Genomic DNA, 23,461 nt, shown 5'->3' with positions numbered 1-23,461 from the left:
TTTATCGGGAAAGTTTGACTAACCTATTTCCAACTACATGGATTACCAAATTTTGTAACTTAGATATTTCTTTGATTGCTTCTGTTCAATGAATTATGGGAACAAAATCATTATAAAGATTTTTATAATACATCACAGTAGGTATCTTTGTGTAAGAGATATTTTAATATTGTTCAAGGGCTTTTTTTAATATCATGTTGACTTAAATTTGTGAGTGACTTTTTATTGGTTTCATAAGCTAGTCCTTCCCTAATTTCCTTTCTCTCTCATTTGAAAAGTTCAAAATGTATGAATTCAAACCTGCCTAACAATATGATGACTCGATGAATTAAATTATTAAAGTTATCACCAGAAAAAGTTAAATTATTAAAACAATTAAGTCAAATTTGGGTGGTTAATTCAGTCCTTTCCAGTACCATATGTGATCAGAAGAAAGGAGGTTAGTTTTTGATCATCAATATACTTTGAGAATTTATTTGGTTATCACATCAAGGGATTTTTTTTTTTTAATATTTATGCTTCATAAAAGAAATTTTTTTGCTTAATCTTTTGTATTTCCTTTTTTCATAGCTTTTTGGGTATTCTAAGTACTATATTTCACCATAAGAAACTCACTATCTACTAACGTAATAAGAAAATGACTTTTACCAGAAAAAAAGTGATTTTTTATTTTGTATGGATCTAATATTTTCACGTGCTTCTATTCCAAGACATAGAATTATGCTATATAAAAAAAAAAAATAATAGAAAAGATGCATCATCGTGAATAATACATGGTTGAGTATCAACATCAACACAAATTGAAATGAGTAATGACGCAGTGTAATCTTCTTCAAATTTACAAGACTGTTTAATATACCCTTTGAGATTTCGGACCATTAGATCCAAAATCTCGGTCGAGATCGAAATTTCAATTCGACAGTCCAAAATGTGTGGCTTGATGGTGCTGCGCATTTACCAAGCAAGACCCCTTAAAAACTAGCAAAAGCCTTTATTTTTAGCCTTGGAAATGTGGGAAGACAATGTAGAGGGACGTAGATTCAAAACCAATTATTGGACTTACCATTTCTATATAGAAGATTACCACCACCATACCAAAAGCACATTCAAAAGATTCTAGCATCATATCTATGACCCGAGAAAAGGATGACAATAGAGAATAAGTTTTGGTTTTTGGATTCATTTTCACTCTAAGTGATAAGGATAAAATAATACCGAACCGGGTTCGACCACAGTCAGATCAATAATCCTGGTCGGGTTGGTTCAAGGGGTGAACCGATAAGTAACGTGAAGAATAAGGAATCCGACGGTTATGAGAAGAAACGAGCTCTAGTGAAATTCAGGATATGCAAATACAAGAAAATCATAACCGACTCCGAAGGATGAGGAGAAAATCAATGGTCGAAAAGCAAAGGTAAACCCTATATAAACTAAAGGTTGGCTCAAAATAGAGGTATCTAAATCTTTTCCCTCCATTATCATTATTCAATCAAATTCTGCATCTAGCCAGAGTTCTGTGGTGTTCCCACTTACTAACTTAGCCTTCGGAGGTGGCTTCCCGACTACGGAGTCAGCCTACTTATAACCTGATGTTGCATGTCAACCTCACGGAATCCGAGGGCTAGCAATTTTTGGACGCATCACCAAGTAATCTAGAATTGTGTGAAAGAAACCAACTTGCACTGAAATGGTCTTTCCTAGCACAGGTTCAGAAATGCCCAAGCTACACGCCCTCACTTGATGGTGAATACTTCTCCAGTTTCTGCTAACACATTTTGTCTTCTCTCACCAGCAAGGAAAGAAGTATTCCAACATAGACCTAAGTCTCCATTAGATTCATTCCTAAGCTTGCCGTGTCGTTAAAACAATATGATCAACTGGGGTCCCTAAAAAGGAAGTCATTGCCTCCTTTAGATGACCAGAAACAAGGGCAGTTCAACTTCACATTTCATCTTGACAAAGCCAGGAAGTGGAGTCAGCCAACACCCATATACTTCAATAGGAGTTGACGATTGAGGAATGATACATTCCTTCTTTTGCATGGAGAAGGAGTAAGGCCTTTTTAGATGTGGTTTGGCATTAACGCTTTGGAGAATAAGCTTCAAATTAGTGGTAATATAAATTGGGAAATGTTTGATAATGTCAATCACTGTGGTTGAATTTGGAAACATATAGTGATCAAATAAAGTCAATACCTGTTGGGCTAGAGGACTCTGCTTCTCACACACACACCTCTCTACAGTACATTTAGGAGGATGACACACCTCTGATGCACTAGTGGTGATCCCATTTCTAAATATGTGGTGGCGGGGTTTGAGGAATGCATTCCTCTATCCTTGCAGGTAGAGGATTCCGACTCCAAAATGGAGGTGAAGTAAAGGAGCAACAAGAGGTTTAGGGGTCTAAAAGACTAAAAGAGAATAATGTATAGAGCTACAAAATGAATTGGTGAATTAGAGCTTAATAGTGAGTGAGATTTATATTTCAAAGAAGTTCAACTCTGTGAAAAAATCATCTACAAGACTAAGGATGTTAATTCTGAAGTCTCATTTTTGCCCCTTAAGCCTCTGATTGATTCCTCAAGGATCAGACTAATTGTTGTAACCAAATGTGTAAAATTTATCTATTTTGTCTGATTAAACTCCCTCTCTAGCACCCACCCTCCTTTTTCTCCTCTTTAATTTCTTTTCCCTTTTTGGGATTTTATAATTGAAAGGCGGTTTCCTCCATTCTCACAAGTGAGGTTATGGCTCTCAGGGAAGCGATCCTCTGGGCAAAGAAAGAAGGTCTCAAAACCGCCATCTTCAAATGTGACTCTAAAAATCTCTTTCATTGTTTTGAAGATCCCTTCTTTCCATTTGAGCTGGATGCTTTTCGGGTGGTGGAGGATATTCGGCACCTTTTCGCTCTTGAACTGTCTTGGTCGGTTCAGTATGTTTCTAGGTGGGATTCCCTTGTTAGGCAGGCCCATTCCGTAGCAAGTAGGACTTTTTGTTCTAACTCCATTCATTGGCTTCTTGAAGTTTGTAATCAGGATGTCTTGGCTTTTTGTTGCCCCTCTTCTAATTAAATATCCGTTTACCAGAAAACAAAAACAAAAGAACAATATTTGCTTCTATGCTGGTGCTGAAATGAGTTCGTGCATGATGTATTTGGTGCACACATTTGAGTTGCAGATAGGACTTTGAGTGGTTCGGTAACAAGGACTTGAGGATCCTCTAAGATCCACGTGAGCCACAATAATTCAAATACGGCAATGGCCAGTGCTTTGTATTCTGCCTCTGCTTCCTTGGCTGCTTCTCTGGGATCTAGGATATAAAATTGGCTCCAAGATATATGCGAAACCCAGCCGTTGAAAGGCAACCAGCCTAATCAACATCTGTATATGCAACCATGAGTGTCAATGTTCTAGGTTTCATCTGTATGCTGGCTCGGATGGAGTGCTTGACGTTATCTTAATATACATTTTACAGCTTGAAAATGTCCATTCGTAAGTTGGTGCATACACTGGCAGACTTGGTTCACTGCATAGACGTTTGGCTGGGTAATGGTCAAGTACTGTTAAGGCTCCAACCAGTTGACAATAATCGGTTGGATCTTGTAATGGCTCACCAGTTTTTGTTGATGGTTCAGTACCAGGTGGAACTGTGTGGAGCATAATTTGCAGTTTTCCATACTGGTTTGTTTGAGAAGAAGATCTAGGGCATATTGATTTAAGAAGTAAATTAAGAGGTGAACCAGAGATGAGAAGGAGGGGGGGGGGGGGGAAGAAGAGGAAAATTTAGCGAAAAAAACAAGACACCGAAGGGTAATTCTGAACATGTTAAATAACTACAACAATAAGAGAAGTAAAAGTTTAATTTATCAAGAGAATGGAAGAAGAATTAACTCCAAACGAGAGGGGGGGGATCAGGTAAATATAGAACGCTAATGTGAATTTTTGCATTTGTTTTCTCAATTTGGCAAAGAGTACAAGCTAAGAGCAATTCCCTACAACAAACTATAACAAGAATTTAAGTTGCTATTAATAGCACCAGTTTAGGTGCTATCAAAAGGTGAAAATGCAGCATCTGAGGATATACAATTTAAAATAACATTAATACCAGTTCTCTCCTACTTCCTATAATCTATTCAAAGATGCTTCAGATGGCACAACCAGAAGTTGAATGGACCACCCTAATCATATAAAATGTATCCAGCTATCTGCAGTTATGATGTGAACAATCCCAAATAGATACCGCATCTGGGAGGTGGTTGTGAAGGCGTGAGTGTGGGGGCAACCTCCAACACCACAAAATTGTTGGTATGGGCACATGAGGCCCAGTGATCAAGGTAGGAGGAGAATAACCCATGTGGGACGGAAGCAGTACAGGCATATCATAGGGAACTTTTTCCCTACAATGTATATACAGCACACGAACTTAGGAATCGTTGATCCTTCCTAATCTAGTTAAGTCAAAACTCATACCGAATCTGCCTGCAGTTTCCAACTCTTCGCATCTTCTTCATGCTGCTAAGAATACATGCATATATAGCTCAAATCAGTACCAGCTAGAATATTCTACCTTTGTTTGGGGGGGGGGGGGGGTTGATAGAGAAGGAAGCATTAACCTGGAAGGGTTTGTCTCTCCATTGGAAAACACAGCCACGAGCTTCAATGTGTTGAATAAGAGGTTGGGATAGGCAGGGTCTGAAGGATGCATGAAGCTTTACTTTTGTTAGCCCGCCACAGGCTAAAAGTGCTGCTGCTAAACCATTTGCAGTCAAACCCTTCAGGTGCAAGATGGTCATGCTCTGCAGACAGCTGATGCTGGCTAATGCTAACAGCCCCACGTCAGTTACCGAACAATATGACAAGTTTATCTGCCAAGAGATAATGGTCTATAAGTTTCAATTGTTAAAAGTATAGTACCAAAACAGGGTGATTAAAACAGAAAAGTCAAAAGGAGAGCTACCACTCTGAGATTTTGGGAGAAGTGAGCCAGAGGAAGCATTCCAGAATCATCAATGTTATAACACTTCTTTATGTCTAGCCTGGTCAGTTGCTTACAGCCCATAGCAATGGCTGAGAGACCCAATGATGAAATGCGAAGACATCCTCGGGTTTCAATTGCATTTAGTCTTGAGCATTTTGACAATAATCTTAAAGAGCAATCAGTTATATCTTTACAATATGATATGTTAATCATCTCCAGCTTAGAGCAGCCAGAAGCAACTGCTGCAATGCCTGAATCACTTATTCCCATGGACCTGGACCAAAAAAAAAACTACATGAATTTAGTTTTCGCACAAAGTTTTGAAGCAATACATGGTAATCTAATGCAATCCTTTTCTTCTTTTTTCCCCTCCTTTTTTTCTTTTGTTGAAAAGAGAGGGGGGGGGGGACAATAATTGTACAAAAGAGGTGTCCAATAATACAATACATAGTAAATTCTTCCAATTTTCTAAGCTTTTTTCTTCTTACATAATTTCATCGGGAAATTCAAAAGTATGAAGATTAAGCCTGAAATCTTGGGGCCACATACCTGTACAAATCGAGCTCTTTAAGTTTTGGACAGCACATGCCAATACAAGCAAGTCCCTCATCTGTTATACTCAAGCAAATCCCTATTTTTAAACTAGAGAGATTGGGGCATCTCGATATGGACTTGAGACCTGCAAAATTGTACTACATGAATTAATTGTACTAAGTAATTATGAAGCTAAAAATCAGGTTCTATACAAACCTTCATCATCAATGCTGTTATCAGTTGCATCTAGTTCTTCCAAGAATGGGCAACATTGTCCGATTGAGATGAACGCTTCCTTTGAAACAAGGCTACAAGATTCCATCCTGAGGGAAGTCAGAAAGGCGCATGACGTTTTGATGCTGGCAATAGAGGCATCAGTTATCTTGCGGCAGCATGTTATGTCGAGCTTCCTCAACTCTCTGTGTTTTGACAGAATGGAGGAGAGACCTTCATCGGTCACTCCTGAGCACTTACTTAAGCTCAATTCACTAAGTGAGACACAAGAATCTCCAAGGGCAACTAACCCATCAGTAGTGACTACACAACCATCTAATTTAATAGACTGAAGTTTTGAGAACTTTTGCAAGGTTCCAGCAAGAGCAAGTGTAACCTGGAGAGAAGAAAAACAAGGATTCCATGAGAGACACCATTTAGTCAGTAGGAGAAATCAAAATGAGATTCACACTTACAGGAGAACCGTATGCTAAGATAAGTTCCCGTAGATTTCCAGCGCCATTTGTTAGATAGAATAAACCTTCATGCGTCACATTTTGACAACATGACATATTGAGCGTCTGTTGAGAGCAGAAAACACGGAATTTCTATCAACACAAACGATTAGGGAAAAGCAGATAAATGACTAAAGCTTTTCTCTTAGTCAAAACTTCTTTCTAGCTCCAGGTTGTTAGGGGTACATGTATACTAATGACCGAACATACAGACTAAACAATAATTGCAAGCATATATCCATCATCTATTGTATAAAATAACAAGAAGAGACTACAATATACTCTAGGCACCAATCTCCGTTGTTTATCATAGCACAAAATTAAAAATAAAATTCAAACAACACAAAATAATCAAATGTCCAATGAAATCAACAAAGTAGAGATTTGCTAACATATGTACCTGAAGTGACGCACACCCGCATTTAAGGGTTGCCAAGTCTCCATCGTCAATACCAAGGCATCCTGTAAGCACCAGTTCTTCAAGGTGTTGTAGTTGCAGGATAGATGGAAGACATTTCTTAGTTATCTGCACAATGTGACAGTACAATGATTTAACCAACAAAAGCTCCTTTAGAGGGAGAAAAAACAGAAGAAAGAAGAAAAAACAAAAAAAAAACCATCGTTAACCGATTAAGTCCTCTACAAATTTCAACATCCATAAGCAGATCCTCAGGTCTGAAACTGAATTAAATAAAAAATTTCTATGGGCAACTTGCAACTCAAAGTGCCTTTCAGATTCAAAATTGCTTGCATTATTAAGCCACAAACAAAATCTAGAGAAGATCATATTCTGCAAAACTCGAGTTAGAATAGAACAGGGAGGAAATTATAAATGGGGAGGGCAAGAAACAGGCATTACGGTTAAGTACTTATTACAGAAAATATAAGTATCGACGGATTGGAATATTCAACTTGTAGAGAAGAAAAAAGGTTCTCTGCTCAATGAGCATAAATGGCATCAATTGATCCGTAAAGTTGCAAAATTAGATCTAGTCCATAAACCGCATCATATAAAGCTAAGGAGATGATAATATGGCAATTTTTAGTTTCTTCACGGCAATAAGATTAAACTGGAACGCAAATAGAAAAAAAGAAGATGAATTACCGGAACATAAGAGAGATCTAAACTACGGATCTCCTTGCATTTGATCGCAAGCAAACCAACACCCAAATGAGTAACGCCTAAGCACCACTTCAAGCTGAGCAGCCTCAGCTTCTTACAACCAACAGCAATACATCCAATCCCCAAATCAGAAATCAATTTACACCTCACCAACCATAACTTTTCCAAGTTCCTGGCCTCCGCTATAGCCGCCGCAGCAGAATCCGTGAGCTCAGTACCATTTGACAGATCAAGCTCAACCAAAGACGAGCAATTGATAACCAAATTAGACAATCCAACATGAGTGAAACACTTAGATCTCGATAAATCAATAGAACGCAACGTCGATTTACAAACAGAAGAGATAACGATGAGCGAATTGTCCGTAATCCGAGGACAAAGAGTAAGATCAAGACGCGAAACGGAAGGATAACGATCAAGGATTGTGGTGAGCAACTCAGAACGAAGAGGCTTCAAAGTCTTCCTGTGTCGAGCCTCGGAAACATAAAACGATTTGCAAACCAGAGAAAATGATTTCTTGTCGAGAGGATTCTCGTCAAGGAAGTCGAGGACAGCGAAGATGATTTCTTCAGTGAGAAGATCAAAATGATTCAAGTCTAGACATTCCATATATTTCGGATATTTCATGGCCTCAAAATCCAGCTCTTGTTGACGACTCTTGAAGATTTGATTTCTGTGCAGAGATTGCTGTTGTTATTGTTGGATTTGTGATAGAAAAAGATCTAGGAGAGATTTAAAGAGATAAATCGAACTAAGGATCTTGAGAAGAATAGAAGAGGAAATGAGCCATGGAAGACGGAAGGGGGAAGGGAAGGGAATGACTGAGGAGGTGAAGAAGGGATTATCTAAATAATGGAGGAGAAAGGAATAACCGTTCAACTGAAATAGAACCGGATCTACAGATCTGTGGGGTACTGTAATCGAAATTACTATCTTAACCTTCGTTGTAAACTCGTTTGATGAGAAGAACTGAAGAAGAACGTTGGGGGCGGTTGGGTGGAGAAAAGTCATTTCGAGTAGTGGTACGGAGAAGGACGATACGAGAGTAGAACGGGTGTTACGGTCACGTTTGGGACAGAAAGTATCGAGAGAGAGAGAGAGACGAATTATTTGATTGGTTGGCGAGGGGAGAAAAGGGAAAATGAATGAGAAGGAGTGGGACCCACTCGACTTTGTTTCTGAGTTAGGAAAATGTTACATCTGGTGATTGGAGAATCTGGTGGAGAAAGGATGTGAGGGAGGGAACACCTGATGATGGCGCATAGCCACAAAAGTAGAAGTATGTGAGGAAGGACGGATTCAAGTGCAGACCAGTACGATCACCACTAGTTACTATATCTATCTGGCACGCAAGTCAAATATCCCTATTCTCTTTCCCATTTTCTATTTTTTCATTTTCAATAAATTAAATAATAAGAAAATAATATCTTATCATTAACCTTCAAAAGATGCTTGTGTGGTTTACTTTAGCTTAATGGATTATGCCGCACTAATGATACTTTAATGACCAAGGGAATAGCCGAACAGGGTGATCATTATCTGTATTTAGAATTAGATTCATTAGGTAACATGGAAATCGACATACGTGTCACTCTCTATGGGGTGTAGAGGATTTTTTTATTTTTTTATTTTTTATCTGAGGTTGGCCAGTTTGGACGCACCTTGACTACATCCTCAGAGGAACTTTTATATAATTAATATAGGAAATAAACTTTGACCACTGTTATCAGGAGGTGTCTCGATGCAACGTGTGTTGATGACCTCCTAAATGGAAGCGTTGGGTCTTTTGTGAACCCAAGCCACCTTTAAAGTTCGGTTTGGGAGTTGGGTGTAGAAGAATTTGTTTTCTTCTTTGGAATTGAAGTTCTTCTAGGCAAGCTTACTCACCTTGATTGTACAGTCAGGGGATAATTGTTATTAACGTAAAAGGTGTCAGTGATAGATCGTTGTGTTGATGGTAGGCGACACGAAACGATGATTGGCGTCGACTTTTTCAGTAATCGCTCATATATTGCTGAAAAGTCAATTTGTCGGCGATATATCATCACATTCATGATATTTAGCAGAATTTTGTTCATTTTTTCAGTGATTTTCATTCGATTTTTGCCAAAGTGACGTAAGACCTCTATAGGCTCTCGTGTCCGTTAGCAACATAATGTGAATCATGAGCCATACTAAATATAATTTTATAATGAATTGTAGACTTCAGTACTTCTCTTCACCAGTTGTGTACTTGCGTACTCTTTGCATGTTTACATTTGTTTATATGAATTTTTCAAACTTCCAGTTTTGCCCACATATAATCGAACATGTGTCAATTAAAAACTTTAGATTAAGTGATATTTTAGGCTAAAATAATACTCCTAGTATGTTTATTGGCTTCAAATTAGACTACACAACAAAATTCAAGCCAAAACGATCCTAAATATCTCCTGAAACTAGGGGTTGAATTTTCATCGACACCCTCGCAAAAGTCACAACGTGTTGGTGAAATGTTGCTGTGTCATTGGTGTTGATAGCTAGTGACACGTGACATTTCACCGAGATGTCGAACCTTGATTGTTATATATGATTTAAATATAAGGTACTTCACCCCTGGTCAAACTCTTGACTTCATACTTTGAGGGTATTGTATCCCCATACACATATTTTTACCATACATTTAGGAGTGAGATCCACTTTTGAGTATTAATAAAATAAGTCATAGATGCTTAAAAATAGAATTATGTCCGAGTTGTGTGATGAAGGAGTGTGAAGAGAATACAATCTTTTACTGTTGTGGTAAAAGATCCAGACTCTCACACCTCTATACTATATATTCAAATAGGGGGTCCACCTCCAAGTACTTACAAGATAAACTAAATGCAGGTCACCTTCCTAAACATGCGATGTGAGGGGACCACAATTATCCCCACGCAAATGCCTTTCTTTAATATCATATCGTATCCAAGGCATACCCTAATCAAGACGAAGAGGGATTAGGGTTGAAGGGTTAAACCCATAGGTAGGCTTTTCTAAGAATCGGACTAAAATCGGTTGGTTGGTTGATGTATCAGCGATTTGGCTATCTAGAATTATTCATGATAGGTTCTTATTTGATTTTCAAAGAGATTTGATTTAGAATTTTCCTTACAACAGTATATATCGAATCATATTTTAGGGTTAAATATTGAATGAGAATCATACAACTTTTACCAAAACCAAAGCAAAGCAATAAAATAAATTCCCCCATTAGAATGAACTCAAGAAGTCAAGGGTATAAGGAGATAACTCAAGATCTCACGTTTTCATAGATGATGATGTTTTATGTTAATCAAACATGAACATGGATGAAATTTCCATTTTTTATATAAAAATACTATTTTATATAAAATTCTTTTTGTATTTTTGTCATTTTGTCATTTTGTCATTTTGTCATTTTGGTGAGATATTTTATATAAAATTCACATATCCAATGTACGAAAAATAATAAAAAATATGCAAAGATGAAAATTGTAGTCCAACAGCATTTGTTCTCTTATACGGTTATACCAACTAAATGTTGAAAGTTCAAAGAAAATGGAGTTTGTTTTGGGGGTATGATATAAGACTCTCAACTCATCCGTACCAAAAGCAAAGAACCCTAAGTACAAGAAAGGGCATTATGGTCATTCAAGAAAGTGGGTTTTATGATATTCTATATAATTATTAAAAACTCAAAACGTTTGTAAAGTCAAGAAAAATCACTTTTTAGACTCAAATGGTAAATAGTCTCAAAGACTCAAACTTAAGTAATTGACCTAAATGTCCTTTTACTATTGCATGAAATAGAAAACCATAATTTCATTATCATATCCTCAAACGATTTACTAGGGAGAGAATATCATGCTAGGAATAAATCTCATCTCAAAGATTTTTATTCGAGGATAAAAGATTGTGTTCTCTTCACGTCTCTTCACCATACATTTTGAAGATGACTTATTTTTAATTTACACTGTCAATAAAAAGAGATGAATCCTCTCTTAAACAAGTAGTAGAGAGGTGTGAGAGAGGTGTGAGGGAATTACAATCGTTTTGAATCCAAATCTTCCACTTCTTCTTAAATAAGTAATAAAGCGGTGTGAGAGAAGCACGATGTTCTAAGTCCAAATCATCTACTTTGATAGGAACTAATTTTTACTCGTTTTATATTTCTTCATCATACAACGAGAAAAACTATAAAATTTGTCTATGTTAAAGAAAACCTTGGATTACATTTCTATTGGGAGAGCTCCTTGATTTTGTTCCATATATAGGACCTCCTCCTCTTATTTTTCTCATATTTTTTCTCTTTTTTTTTTGAGGTAAACATCTATAAATGAATGATTACCAAAAAAAAATTAAAAAAAGTTAAAAAAATCTATAAATGTATCTTAAAGTTAAAGGATAGAAGATCTCTCCTCTAGAGGGATCAGACTCAAAATCTATATGGTGGTTGAAACAAATAAAAAAAAAATTATTTGGTGGAGAAACAAGTGAGTGAAGGAAGAAGTGAAGAACAACTGAACAAGTGCCTAATTGTAAGTGGAGACAGTACTAGCTAGCAGCATCACATCAGAGATGTTAACTTTGACTGATAAATACATTAAATTCGCTTGTCGCTTTAAATCGTCGTTTCCACTTTCCACATAGAATGGAATCTACAGGATGGCAGGTGGTGCTATGTGGGCCCTACTATCCACTCTCTTTCTCTTTTTTTCTCTCTCTCTCCTGCCGTACCTTACCTTGCCCTGATAAGAACGGAATGAATAAAATAATAAATACTTAAAAAGAAAAAAAAGAAAAAGATGGAATAGCTTATCAGTCATCTCATCTCATCTCATCTCATCTCAAATAATAAAAGTAGATGGAATTAGATTTGATTCCATATGGTCAAAAGTCTTCTTCACCCCTACCCACTATGCTAACGACAGAATTATTATTAGGGTTTAGACTTTAGAGAAGAAGAAAAAATCCCCTAAATCCCTTAAAAGTAAGATTATGAGAGTAGAGACCATACACGTCACAGCAACTGCCTTCCCAGAGTTGCAGTGCAGGTACCATCTAGTCGAATGGCCCCCACCCAGGTGCCCACTTGTATGTAAAGGTACCAAAGATACTGTTTGTTTCCACGCAAAACCAACACTTTTTTACATCACAAGGTGTACTATAGGTGGTAAAGGTACTGTTTGTTTGCACGGACAAGTGTTATTCTCTCCGTCTCTTTGCACCTGATCCGAATTTGAGTTATGCAAAGAATAAACATCTTAGTCAAGGTGGGGAGTTCGAATCCCCTCGGGGAGTACGGCAAAGTTTTTATTTAAATTGTATGTAAGAATTATTCTCCAAAGAGTAGGTAGTCGAGGCATGTGTAACTTTCTAAGTAAAGATGTTAATTGCGTATTAAAATCATTTAACCAAACTGAATTGCGTCGTCTGAAACTGCATTGTTAAAAATTCAGTATGGTACGTACTGAAACCGAATTTCTTAAATACGGTTCCGGTTTTAGGTACCTATTCTGTTGGTGTGTATCGAATTAGTACCGTACCAAATTAAGAAATATATATGGAATTTTACTATTAAAACACTTTACCTTTACACTATCTCTAATTTCCTATTTCAAATTTTCGTTTCGCCCTCTACTCCTCTTCTTAGATTTGCTTGTTTTGTCTATGTTAATATCATATTTTATCGATTATTTGATTGCAATTTCATTAGGATCTTAATGAATTAATAACAACTAATAACAAAAGTGGCATGGGATCGTTCGTACAAAAATTGTACTGCACTAAATACCGTGTTTAAATTTTTTCCCGCATCGATTTAATATCGAAACCGTACCGTACCGTGTAAATTTGGTACGGTACAGATCTGGTTTTTTGTATTCAAAGTTGATACTGTACTAAAACCGCACCAAATTACTGAAACCGCACTGATTGAAACCCTTATGCATAAGCTAATCGAGACTGAAGTTTGGTTCCTCCTCCCTCTATCACACACACACACAAAAAAACACACAAAAAAAAAAACATTTTGTTTAGAGCGATGTTGCCAAACAATTTATATTTTTGTTGCAAAACCATAGAATGGTTTTTGGGAGGGAAAATTTGGTATAAAAACTATTAGATGATATTAAGACGGATGCACAACCACAAAGAATAGCATATTTTATATAAAACATATTGAAGGAATTTATCATAGTTTAGTAATATTTCCTGCATCCACTAGAGAGAAAGAGATTTCACTATATTCTGAAAATCTCACCACTCTCACTTTATAAAGTATTATTATTTTCCTATATAGTTTATCCCACACAGACAATTTATAGAGAAATTCAAAATTCTAATTCTCATATAATGATAATTCTACTTTTGTACAAGTAATTGAAAAAAAAATTGTTTCAATTATGACAAATATAACCAAATTATAATTGTATGAATCTACAAAATACAAGACATACTCAAATCCAACGGATATTATGTGTTTGAGGGGTTATTGAAAAATATAAAGACATTGCATCATCAAGTTAACTATAATGAAACTTAATGACAATGAATATCAATAATTTTAGACCGAGTTTAAAATTGGACTAGTAATTTTAAAAAATACAGAACAACTGGGTAATAAGTAACCTACAATACATGAAACATCAGTTATTATCCCAAAATTATTATATTTAATATAAATGAATACATCCAATTTATGCTTTTTAATGTTTATTTAAATCAAATTGTATAGATTTTGTTGTATATTGTTTATCCATATAATATAGCCCTTCCAATTTTTAATAGTTACTAAAATAAAATATTATTTGGTCGGTATATATCCACTAATGATACTGTTTAGCCTCTATATATATATATATACCCTACTTGATGGATGATCGAATCTTTGCCAGTTCATCCCTTTCTTTCCCCCCTTAATTATATTTTGAGCAACTTTTTTAATGGGCTTGAACCAATTCAATCCATGGATGTGCTACTAGGTAGCACAACTGGTGGAGGTCTCTTTGTTGAGGCATAAATAAAGTGTAAGAAGGTCATGGGTTTGATTATCAATATTTAACATAGAGTACTTTCTTGTAGTTGGGCGGTGGGGGTGAGTGATTTTTTTTTTTTTGGTATTTAAGGTTCATCAGGGTCAACTTGCGTGCACATCGATTACATCTTCAGGGGGGAGGGAGCTTTGTCGTCTGCAAGGGTTGAATCCATGATCACTCCACAAAGAAGTATGGATCTTACCACTCTACCAACCCTGCATTGATTGGGGTGAGTGATTTTTGGTGAGGTGAAAGAAGAAGTTGGATGATCCTTCACCCACTTAATGGTTATGTAATGAAAAACAAGGATAATAATTTTTACTTTTAATTTAATAGAGGATATTTTGGTCATTTAATAGTAGGAGTTAACTCGGTCTGACTGCCAACCATTAACTTGTGACTTTAAAATAGTTTGACTACCAACCAATTTTTAGCAGCGACTTTGATTCCAACTAAGTTCTCAGATGCTATTGAGAGAGAGAGAGAGAGACTCTTGCATTAAGGGAGGGTTTACTTATTTGCCTAAATGAAGGTCTTGACTAGGTCGAGACTATAATTGATCGTCAATTCGCTGATATAGAGTTGAGATCATCTCCCCGTTGGGGAGCTTGGGGAGCACTCAACAGCTTTGCAATCATATATTGCAGTGGGGCCCACATGTGAAATTCATGATTTTTTTTTCCAAAATGTTTTATTATTTTTCACCTGTGGGCCCACTGCACTATGTGGTTGCAAAGCCGTCACGGAGCACTCTGTGCTCCCTCAACAGGGAGATGATCCCGACTCCTGATGAAGGCCATTCATGGAAGCTTAGAGGTGCCTAGTTTGATTAGTACTGTAGTCTGGGACATTAAACATCGAACTACAAAGTTTTTGGATTGTAATGTTTCCTTTTGTCATAGGGAGATTAACAGTTATACTGATTCTCTCGCCAGAAAGCCAATCTCCTTGCCGAGTAGGAGTGACTGACTTATTTCCATCATTTGGTTATCTAAGCTTTGTAACTCGAACTTCTCTTGCTATCTTAAAGTGAAATGAAAATTAATTTACCACAACGAAAAAAAAATAGTTTTAACCACATAATTTTGACTCATTTTAAATGACTCAAACATAAAAAATTCTAAATACTATTACATACGTGCTTACCCAATTTCCTTCAGCTAATACGTGGTTAGGTGGTCTTGCGCACGGACACGCTGGAATACATCATCCTATGTTTATTTTAATTAAAAATAAATAAAATTTTCTTTTTTCAATTTGAAGAGCTTCACTTTTCCATGCTTCTTTCCTTACAACCAAATGAAAAGTTAAGAACCGTTCAGAATTTGTATTTCTTACCAACATATTTTTCTGATAATTGTCAATAATATCGATGATATTAATACAAATTTTCAGCATAATATCTCCAAATTTGCTTTAGTGTTGCACATTAATGTCAATAATATTGATGATATTAATAAAAAAATTTAGCATAATATTTCTAGAGTTGCTTCAGTGCTACGCAATTAATTCGCAAAACTAAGCAGCCTATGGTCCAGATAATGCAATTAAACTCAATATTGGATTACGTACGCATAGCTTAATATTAAAAATTTTGCCAAAAAACACAACTAAAAATATATTTTTTTTATGATATTAAAGGCAAATGCAACATGGTTTACTACCAACCTTCATCATTAAAATTCAAATCAACATCTCACCGTATGAGTTCAAAAGTTTAAATTTTCTTAAGGTAAAAAACGAAGTTCCTTTGTATATTTAAATTATATATAAGAGCTACTATGAATCCAGGTGCACGTAAATTGGCTGGACAAACCTCAAATCGGGAATATATATATATATATATAGTATGAGGTTTTGAGGGGGAAAATTGTAATTATATTGAGATTAGAGTTTTAGGTTTTCCTATAAATAGTCTCTGTGGAATAACTTAGAAAGCAATGAAGCAAAGGGTAACACTTTGTGGGTGTGAGAGTGGTATGAGGTTTTCTGAAATAGTGGAATTTTTTTTCTCACTAATGGATATAGGCACAGTTTTGCCGAACCACGTTAAATCCCTCTTATGTGCTTTGTTTGTGTTCTTCTCTGTTTGTAGTTGTTCATCCATTATCCCTAACAATTTTTTCATACAAGATTAAAATTGAAATTTTAATAACTGAAGAAAAAGCCTTGTCTTTCGAAGAAGCAAATTAATCTTTGTAGATAACATCCAAGTATTTTTTTTCTATACTTAATTTATTTCACGTTACATCTGAAGTAAATTTTCTTCCACTATCGTGAATCAAATATTTGAATAATAATTTATATAGGTGTTTGGAAGAGTTTAAAAAGAGATGGTGTTTGTTGGGTTTTTTTCATGCGTTCATGAGGTGGATGTATACAAAATCATGCCATAATTGGTAAAATTAGAATTCAATTACACAAACATAACCCAAAACCTATTTGTTTTATTTCTTAAATTAACTTATGATTAGAAGCTTTAAGGGGAAACCTCTAATTTATTTTATTTTTTTGTAAATTTTTTATGCATTGCATGTTTTACCTAGTGTAGGAGACTTCTGATGTTACACGATCTAGGGAGGGTTATAATATATAGTTTAAACAATAGAAAACACACCAAACTCTAATTTCATTTCTTGTATAAAAAGACTTCATTTATATTAAATAATAAATAATGACTTCCACAATTACACTGACTTTTTAAAAACTATTATATTTGATACAACTATTTATATGTAATGCTTTCCATGTCTGGATTTTTGTACTAATTAAATTGCATGCATGAGTTTATTATATTGGCTATCTATTTTATAAATCTATCAATTTTTTTCTATGATAATTTATTAATGAGATTCTTACATCCTTGCATTTTTACTAGGCAAAGCTAGCCTAGGTGTACCTCTCCAAGATATAACTTGATAGAACAATATTACGTAAGTGCTTACATAATTTCATTCATTATTCATTTTTTCTTCTTCTTTTTTAAATCATCCCACAAGAAGGGATGCCAACCCTAGCTACTTTCGAATCAATATATGACAAAATTTTATGTTAAACAAATATATATTTTAAGGCTAAATATCACTTACCACCCCTATTAGCTGAACAAATAGCACTTGAACCCCCTTTTAGTTGGATAATGTCACTTACCTCCTCTTTTACCTAGCAAATGTTTCAAACACCTCATCTCTGTTAATTTTCTTGGTTAAATTTAACTCTTACAGTTAGATACTTTTCTAAAACCTCAAATTACCATTGGCTGAAAATATATTTTTTTTAGTTTAAACCCTGAATTATCATAATCACTCAAGCAGTTAAAATATTAAATTACCTTCAATTAAAATAATTGTTAAAAACCAAAATACCATAGTTAAAATCCAAATTATCTTTAATTATCAAAACTGCAACGTACCCTACCTTATTCTTATTTATTTATTTATTTATTTTATCAAACAACTAAAAAAACATGTACTACTTAATATCAAAATGCAATTTAAATTGAGAAGATGAAGTGTGGATTCTCTCTCTCTTTTATTTTTAATTTTTTTAATTTTTTTTAACATTTAAATTAAAGAATCACAGTTAATTAAGGGTGTTTTAGGTCTTAAAAATAACATCAATTGAGGGTGTTTTGAGCTGTCTCGGGTTAAATTGCATTTTGATATCAGGTATTACGTGTGTTTTTAGTTGTTTGATAAAAATAAAAAAAGAAATGGTACTTTGGGGTTTTAATAATTAAAGATAAATTGGATTTTCACTATTATATTAATTGAACGTAATTTAGTTTCTTAATTGCAAAGGTGATTACGATAATTTAGGGTTTAAATTAAAAAATATTTTCAGCCAAGGGTAGTTTGGGATTTTAGAATAATATTTATATATAAAAGTTAAATTTAACTAAGAAAATTAATAGTGGGGAGGTGTTTGATATATTTGCTAGGTAAGAGGGGAGGTAAGTGACATTATCCAACTAAGAAGGGATCTAAGTGTTATTTGTTCAGTTAAGAGGGAGAGGTAAGTGATATTTACCCTAAAAAAAAAATTTGTTTCATATGAAATTTTGTCATATATCGATCCAAAAGAGGCTAGGGTTGGCATCGATCCCTTCTTGTGGGATGATTTGGCTCTTTTTAGTATTAATTATCATTTTCAATTATGAAAAATTTTCATTATTTTAAACTGTTTGACATTTATTATCAGTTTTATTTTTATTTAAAATAATAGAAACACCTCCAAAATCCACAATAGATTTTTTGTCTATAGATTATGGTGAGAATCTCATTATCTTCATTTATGCACAAGTTTACTTAAAATTTTATAGTCAAGATGAAGGTAAAATAGTCAATACACATTCTTTTACAAAAACTATACTTTTTTTCATTTGTTCATTATCACTTTCTAACAATTTTTTATTTTGGCACCAAATTTATTTTTCATTCCATAATAGTTTTTTTCGATAAAATTCACCAAACTATTTTTCATTATTGACCAATAATGAATTCTTATACTTATTTCTTTTAAATAAATATAATAGAGAATGAGAACTGATACCAAAAAGAGCCTTTAACTTGTAGCTAATGCCTTTTTCATTATAAAAGTGATCTCTTTCCTTCAATTCATTGCCATCCAATACTTTTTTTTTAATATAAAAAAATTCAATAATATCTAAGAATTTTATTTAAATATTTCAGGATAATTCACCCTTTCCGAATATACATATTCATATTAAAAAATATATTGTATTAAATATTGCATTAAATTAATAAACTAAACAATTTTTGATGATATTGTAAGCAACATCGCGTACCCCAATACTTCACCATTAGCATAAATTTGAATGCCCCACCTATTAGAATCAGAATCTAATAAGCACAATATAAGACAAATCAACGAGACAAATAAGGCTTTAGTCAGGGATATCAATAACATAGAAGGTGGGGCATTCTAATAAAAAATTATAGCTGACCAATCCCTTACATACCAAGATTTATACCGAAAAATCTAAAGAACTAGTAATCGAAAGATTTATAGCTGACCAATCCCTTACATACCAAGATTTGAATTATTATCTCAATCTTTCACCTTTAGTTGTTTATATTTGAATCAGGGATATCAATAACATAGAAGATAACTTAAATTTGGATCATGATCATGAAGAAATTTCCAAGCAAGCTTGGATATAAAGAGGTTGATAAAGCCATGAACATGCCTTCTAGTGTAGCACACCCTTCTGCCATTCTTGGATTCAAACAAAACGGGGAAGCACCTCGTTCTGGGTATATTTCTCATCTTCTTTCCAATAACTTGCCGTCTTCCCAATTTTTCGAAGAACCTTCATGACTTGTTCTGTTGTTACATTACCTGTTACAGTGATTTTGTTCAGCTTTGTATCAATGTTGTACCTCTCAATATCTGCAACTCACAAAAATTCTCTTTAACAAAGACTTCACAAAGAGAGGGATTCATGGTAAGCCATAAAAGAGATGATCTGGGAATACCTTCAATCTTTTTAATGGCCTTCAAGATTCTCTTGATGCAATCTTCACAATGCAAACCCACCTTCAGCTCTACCACCTTAATAATGCAGTGAAAGAGAGAGAATTCATTAATTGCAATGAACTTAACTACTTCAAAATATTCACACAAGGGTTGGGTTAACTCACAGTAACCATGATATGATCAGCTCTCTCTTGGATTGGAAGACCTGCAAATTCAATTCAGTTGGAGATCAAATCTTGAAGACCCTCTGAAACTGAGTATATTTCAGGAGAGGAGTTGATGAAAGAGAACTCCTGGAGTTTGGCTTTGGGAAAACCTTTACCTCATTTTCATGCACAAGAAAGGAACTTAAAAGGCAGCCTTTTAGATTAAGAAAGCCACAAGGAAAGGTCTTTTAGATTCTTTTCTCTGTTGATGAATAAAAGATTTAAAGATTTAAACTAATAAATGGTTTCTTGAGTATCATGGTCAATGAGGTTTTCTTATCATAATACAACACATGTATGCCCTAAGAACAGGAAAGGGGTTTACCAAAAAAAAAAAAAAAAAAGGAACTGGAAAGGGAAAATTTGGGAAGACAAATTACCTAAGTTCTCTTCGATTATTGAGAACCTTTCTAAGAAGAGCTTCACGTCCAGGAAATGGATTATGAAACTCCACCTCCGCCAACTGGTTTTGATCTTGATCTTCCTCATAATAAGCTCCTTCCCTGTCCCCATGCTTCTCTCCATTTTTCATTGAAAGATTCTTCACTATCCGTTTCTTCCTCCTCTCTGACCTTCGCAGTCTGAGTTCATCTTCGTTTTCAAAATCCTGTTTTCTAGCAACAGGCACCTTTGACACTCTATTACTCTTGAAACCCATAAGCCCCAAATCTCTGTTCCGTGAACCACCCAACTCCTTCAGCGAACCCATTTCTTCGATCTGAGAAACCCTAAATGTCCTCTCATTTTCTCTTCCAGATTCTCCCTTCCTGGGTATTCGACCACCCTTGGAAGTCCCAAGAAGTGCGAAATCGACTCTACTCCAACCAATCTTATCGTCATTATTCCAATTGAATCTCTCACTGATCTCAAGCAGATCAGAAACGGAGCTCTCCCTTCCTGAAGATTTCAAATAACTGTTGCCATTCAAGACGTTCTCTGCGAACTCCCATTCAATCCGGTCTCTGTAGACTGGGTCATCTAGGACTTCATCTGCTAGCTTCGCCCATTCCTCAAAATCACGAGCTCTGAGGGATTTAGAGACCCATTTGAGATACTTTGAAGGGAGGGTGCCCAGCATTTTACCCTTGTATTTACCAAAATCTATGATTCTATCTCTTGCAGGGATTGCGGCTCTGATGGGTTTTGTTCGAATTGATGATGAACGGAGAGGTTTGAAAGAGATATTTGAAACTGAAATTAGCAATGGAGAAACATGTAGACGTGAAGGAAAACAAGGGGAAAAGGAATTCATGGACGATAGAATGCGTTATCTTAACAAGCGTTCAACAACCTTCAGCTCCTCCACCACCTCGTCTGTCTCAGGAACCTAAAAAACATGACACGCTGAAGTAGTAGCAAGGACGCGACCACGCCAACATAATTGGAGAAAAGACACCCCCAAATGAGTGGATTGGGCCTAGGAAGGAGTCACCAACAAGGATTGCTAATGGGCCTCAAAGAATTGCCAAAATGAAAGCAAAGCGGATGATGGAGGACAGGACCCCTTAGAATGAAGAATGGAAACATTTGGATTCTCCTATCCATCTTATTAAGGGTCCGTTTGGTTGGATGAATCCATGAATTTGAAATGGAATCGAATTTTAAATATGTAGAATCATGGCTCCAATGACAGAATGATGAAACTCGTAATGTGAACCTGCAAACTCACGCCCTTTAATGCTAGAGATTCCACACCATATCACGAATCCACAAATTCTAATTTTTAAGCATTCACCAAAAAGAGTTCTAGGTAATGGTGTCAATTGGTACGTTTCAGTAATTTGGTACGGTACCAACTTTGAATACTGAAAAGTAGAACCATATCATACCAAATTTACATGGTATGATACGGTTTCGGTATTTACAAAAACGGTTCGGTATTAAATCGGTGCGGAAAAATGATTTAACACAGTATCTAGTACGGCACAATTTTTGTACGAACGAACCATACCACTTTTGTTATTAGTTCATTAAGATCCTAATGAAATTGTGATCAAACAATCGATAGAATCTGATATTAATAGAGGTAAATCAAGTAAATCTAATTAATAGAGACAAAACAAGTAAATCTAATTAAGGATAGGGTAAAGGGAAAGTGTTTTAATTGTAAAATTACATTTATATCCCTTAATTTGGTACAGTACCAATTCTGTACTGTTTCGGTACTCACCGACGGTATGAGTACATGAAACCAGAACCGCATTGAAGAAATTCGGTTTCGGTACTTACTGTAATTTTGAACAGTGAAGTAAAGTGCGGTTTTAGACGACACAGTTCGGTACGGTTAAACGGTTTTGGTACACAATTGACACCCTTAGTTATAGTGAATGCCTTCTCCATATTTCCCCACTTTTTGTTACTACAAAATCCCACTTTTCAAGAATGGAAACACTTGAATTCACAAATGGGAATTTATACCCATTTGGTTGTGTGAATCATTGGATTCATGAAATCTAGGGATTCACCTTTTTACACTAAAAACGTGAATCTGTAGATTTATGGGTACGAGGTGAAATCCAGAGATTTCATCCCTACTATAAAAGCACTAAACATTTGAACCATGATGCAGAGATTTAATTAAGGATTCTACAGATTTTATTCCAAAGATCTAGGCTAACCAAACAGTTAATTTTATGAACCATGACTTTATAAATTTGAAATCTATAGATTTGAAATCTCTAGATTTTTAAAATCTCCAGTCTCAAGTAACCAAACAGGCTCTAAGGGATTCTAGGTGAATGCCTTCTCCATATTCCCCCCCCCCCTTTTGTTAATACAAAATCCCACTTATCGAAAAGAACCAAACCCTAGCCCAGTCTAACCCTGACTAAAGGCCGCTAGTTTCCGACTTTAACTCATCCTCAAGGTTTAAAAGAACTAAACCCAATTCCTATTCGGGCTCAAGGCTAGTTTAGGCTATCAGGGCCAAAGTTACAACCCTAATTCATTGGTATCTTTTGTATTCATGGTACAGTTGCTATCTTCACTTAGGCTCTTGCATGATTTTAGTGCATGGCATTGGATTGGATATTGTTTACAGGGAGACCAATATAGTCAAATTTATTTTTGTTTGGGCCGCCGGTTGGGGTTGGCGACGAATAAACCCAAAAAAAAAACGCAACAGAAAAACAAAAAAAAAAAAAGGGCGGACAACAAAAAAAACAAAGAAGAAAAAAGCGGCTCCGCCACGACTGGACAAACAAACAAACAATTTTTAATTAGTAAAGCAGGACAAGGCGCGCCCCGGGGTCCGCGGTTTGGGTTGAAAATTGACACCCCTAGATCCGAGGTTCATCTAGGCTAGCTTATGCGCACCTCTACTATATCCTCAGAAGAGCTTTTATATAATTAATATAGG

The 23,461-nt window shown here is 35.3% G+C and overlaps 2 protein-coding genes across 4 annotated transcripts; both read right to left on the bottom strand.

Annotated features, from left to right (window-relative positions):
- Window positions 1–3,780: 3,780 nt before the first annotated feature.
- On the bottom strand, window positions 3,781–8,195 carry LOC149008155 (RNI-like superfamily protein). 2 transcript variants are annotated; one of them, XM_089166436.1, is made up of 8 exons: window positions 7,344–8,195; window positions 6,639–6,764; window positions 6,200–6,304; window positions 5,727–6,120; window positions 5,526–5,655; window positions 4,956–5,250; window positions 4,612–4,863; window positions 3,781–4,513 (listed from the first exon to the last, which is right to left on the bottom strand). In XM_089166436.1, exons 1-8 carry the CDS (start codon window positions 7,986–7,988, stop codon window positions 4,463–4,465), a joined length of 1,998 nt encoding a protein of 665 aa, XP_089022562.1. In that variant the 5' UTR covers window positions 7,989–8,195; the 3' UTR covers window positions 3,781–4,462. The 2 variants fall into 2 exon arrangements, with proteins under 2 accessions (XP_089022562.1, XP_089022563.1); XM_089166437.1 differs by having other exon boundaries at window positions 3,782–4,510.
- Window positions 8,196–18,709: 10,514 nt separating this feature from the next.
- LOC149008154 (heavy metal-associated isoprenylated plant protein 27-like) lies at window positions 18,710–21,434 on the bottom strand. 2 transcript variants are annotated; one of them, XM_089165821.1, is made up of 4 exons: window positions 20,484–20,717; window positions 20,062–20,102; window positions 19,897–19,972; window positions 18,710–19,810 (listed from the first exon to the last, which is right to left on the bottom strand). In XM_089165821.1, exons 1-4 carry the CDS (start codon window positions 20,626–20,628, stop codon window positions 19,644–19,646), a joined length of 429 nt encoding a protein of 142 aa, XP_089021947.1. In that variant the 5' UTR covers window positions 20,629–20,717; the 3' UTR covers window positions 18,710–19,643. The 2 variants fall into 2 exon arrangements, with proteins under 2 accessions (XP_089021947.1, XP_089021946.1); XM_089165820.1 differs by having other exon boundaries at window positions 19,672–19,759; window positions 20,484–21,434.
- Window positions 21,435–23,461: the final 2,027 nt, after the last annotated feature.

The sequence above is a fragment of the Hakea prostrata genome, chromosome 8 (assembly GCF_041222555.1).
Source record: "Hakea prostrata isolate BN-2017 chromosome 8, UWA_Hpros_2, whole genome shotgun sequence".
NCBI lineage: Eukaryota > Viridiplantae > Streptophyta > Magnoliopsida > Proteales > Proteaceae > Hakea > Hakea prostrata.
The sequence above is the reverse complement of the archived record's forward strand: the minus strand, read 5'-3'. Positions and strand labels throughout refer to the sequence as shown.

Bases quoted from the DNA above. Each gene is read 5' to 3' on its own strand.
- LOC149008154 (XM_089165820.1), bottom strand. From the start codon at position 21,355: ATGAATTCCTTTTCCCCTTGTTTTCCTTCACGTCTACATGTTTCTCCA. The intron at 20,103-20,483 runs GTAATTTGTCTT...TTGAATTTGCAG, and splicing joins AATAATCGAAGAGAACTTAG to GTCTTCCAATCCAAGAGAGA.
- LOC149008155 (XM_089166436.1), bottom strand. From the start codon at position 7,988: ATGAAATATCCGAAATATATGGAATGTCTAGACTTGAATCATTTTGAT. The intron at 5,656-5,726 runs GTTTGTATAGAA...ACAATTTTGCAG, and splicing joins TAACAGCATTGATGATGAAG to GTCTCAAGTCCATATCGAGA. The intron at 4,864-4,955 runs GTAGCTCTCCTT...ATCTCTTGGCAG, and splicing joins TCTCCCAAAATCTCAGAGTG to ATAAACTTGTCATATTGTTC.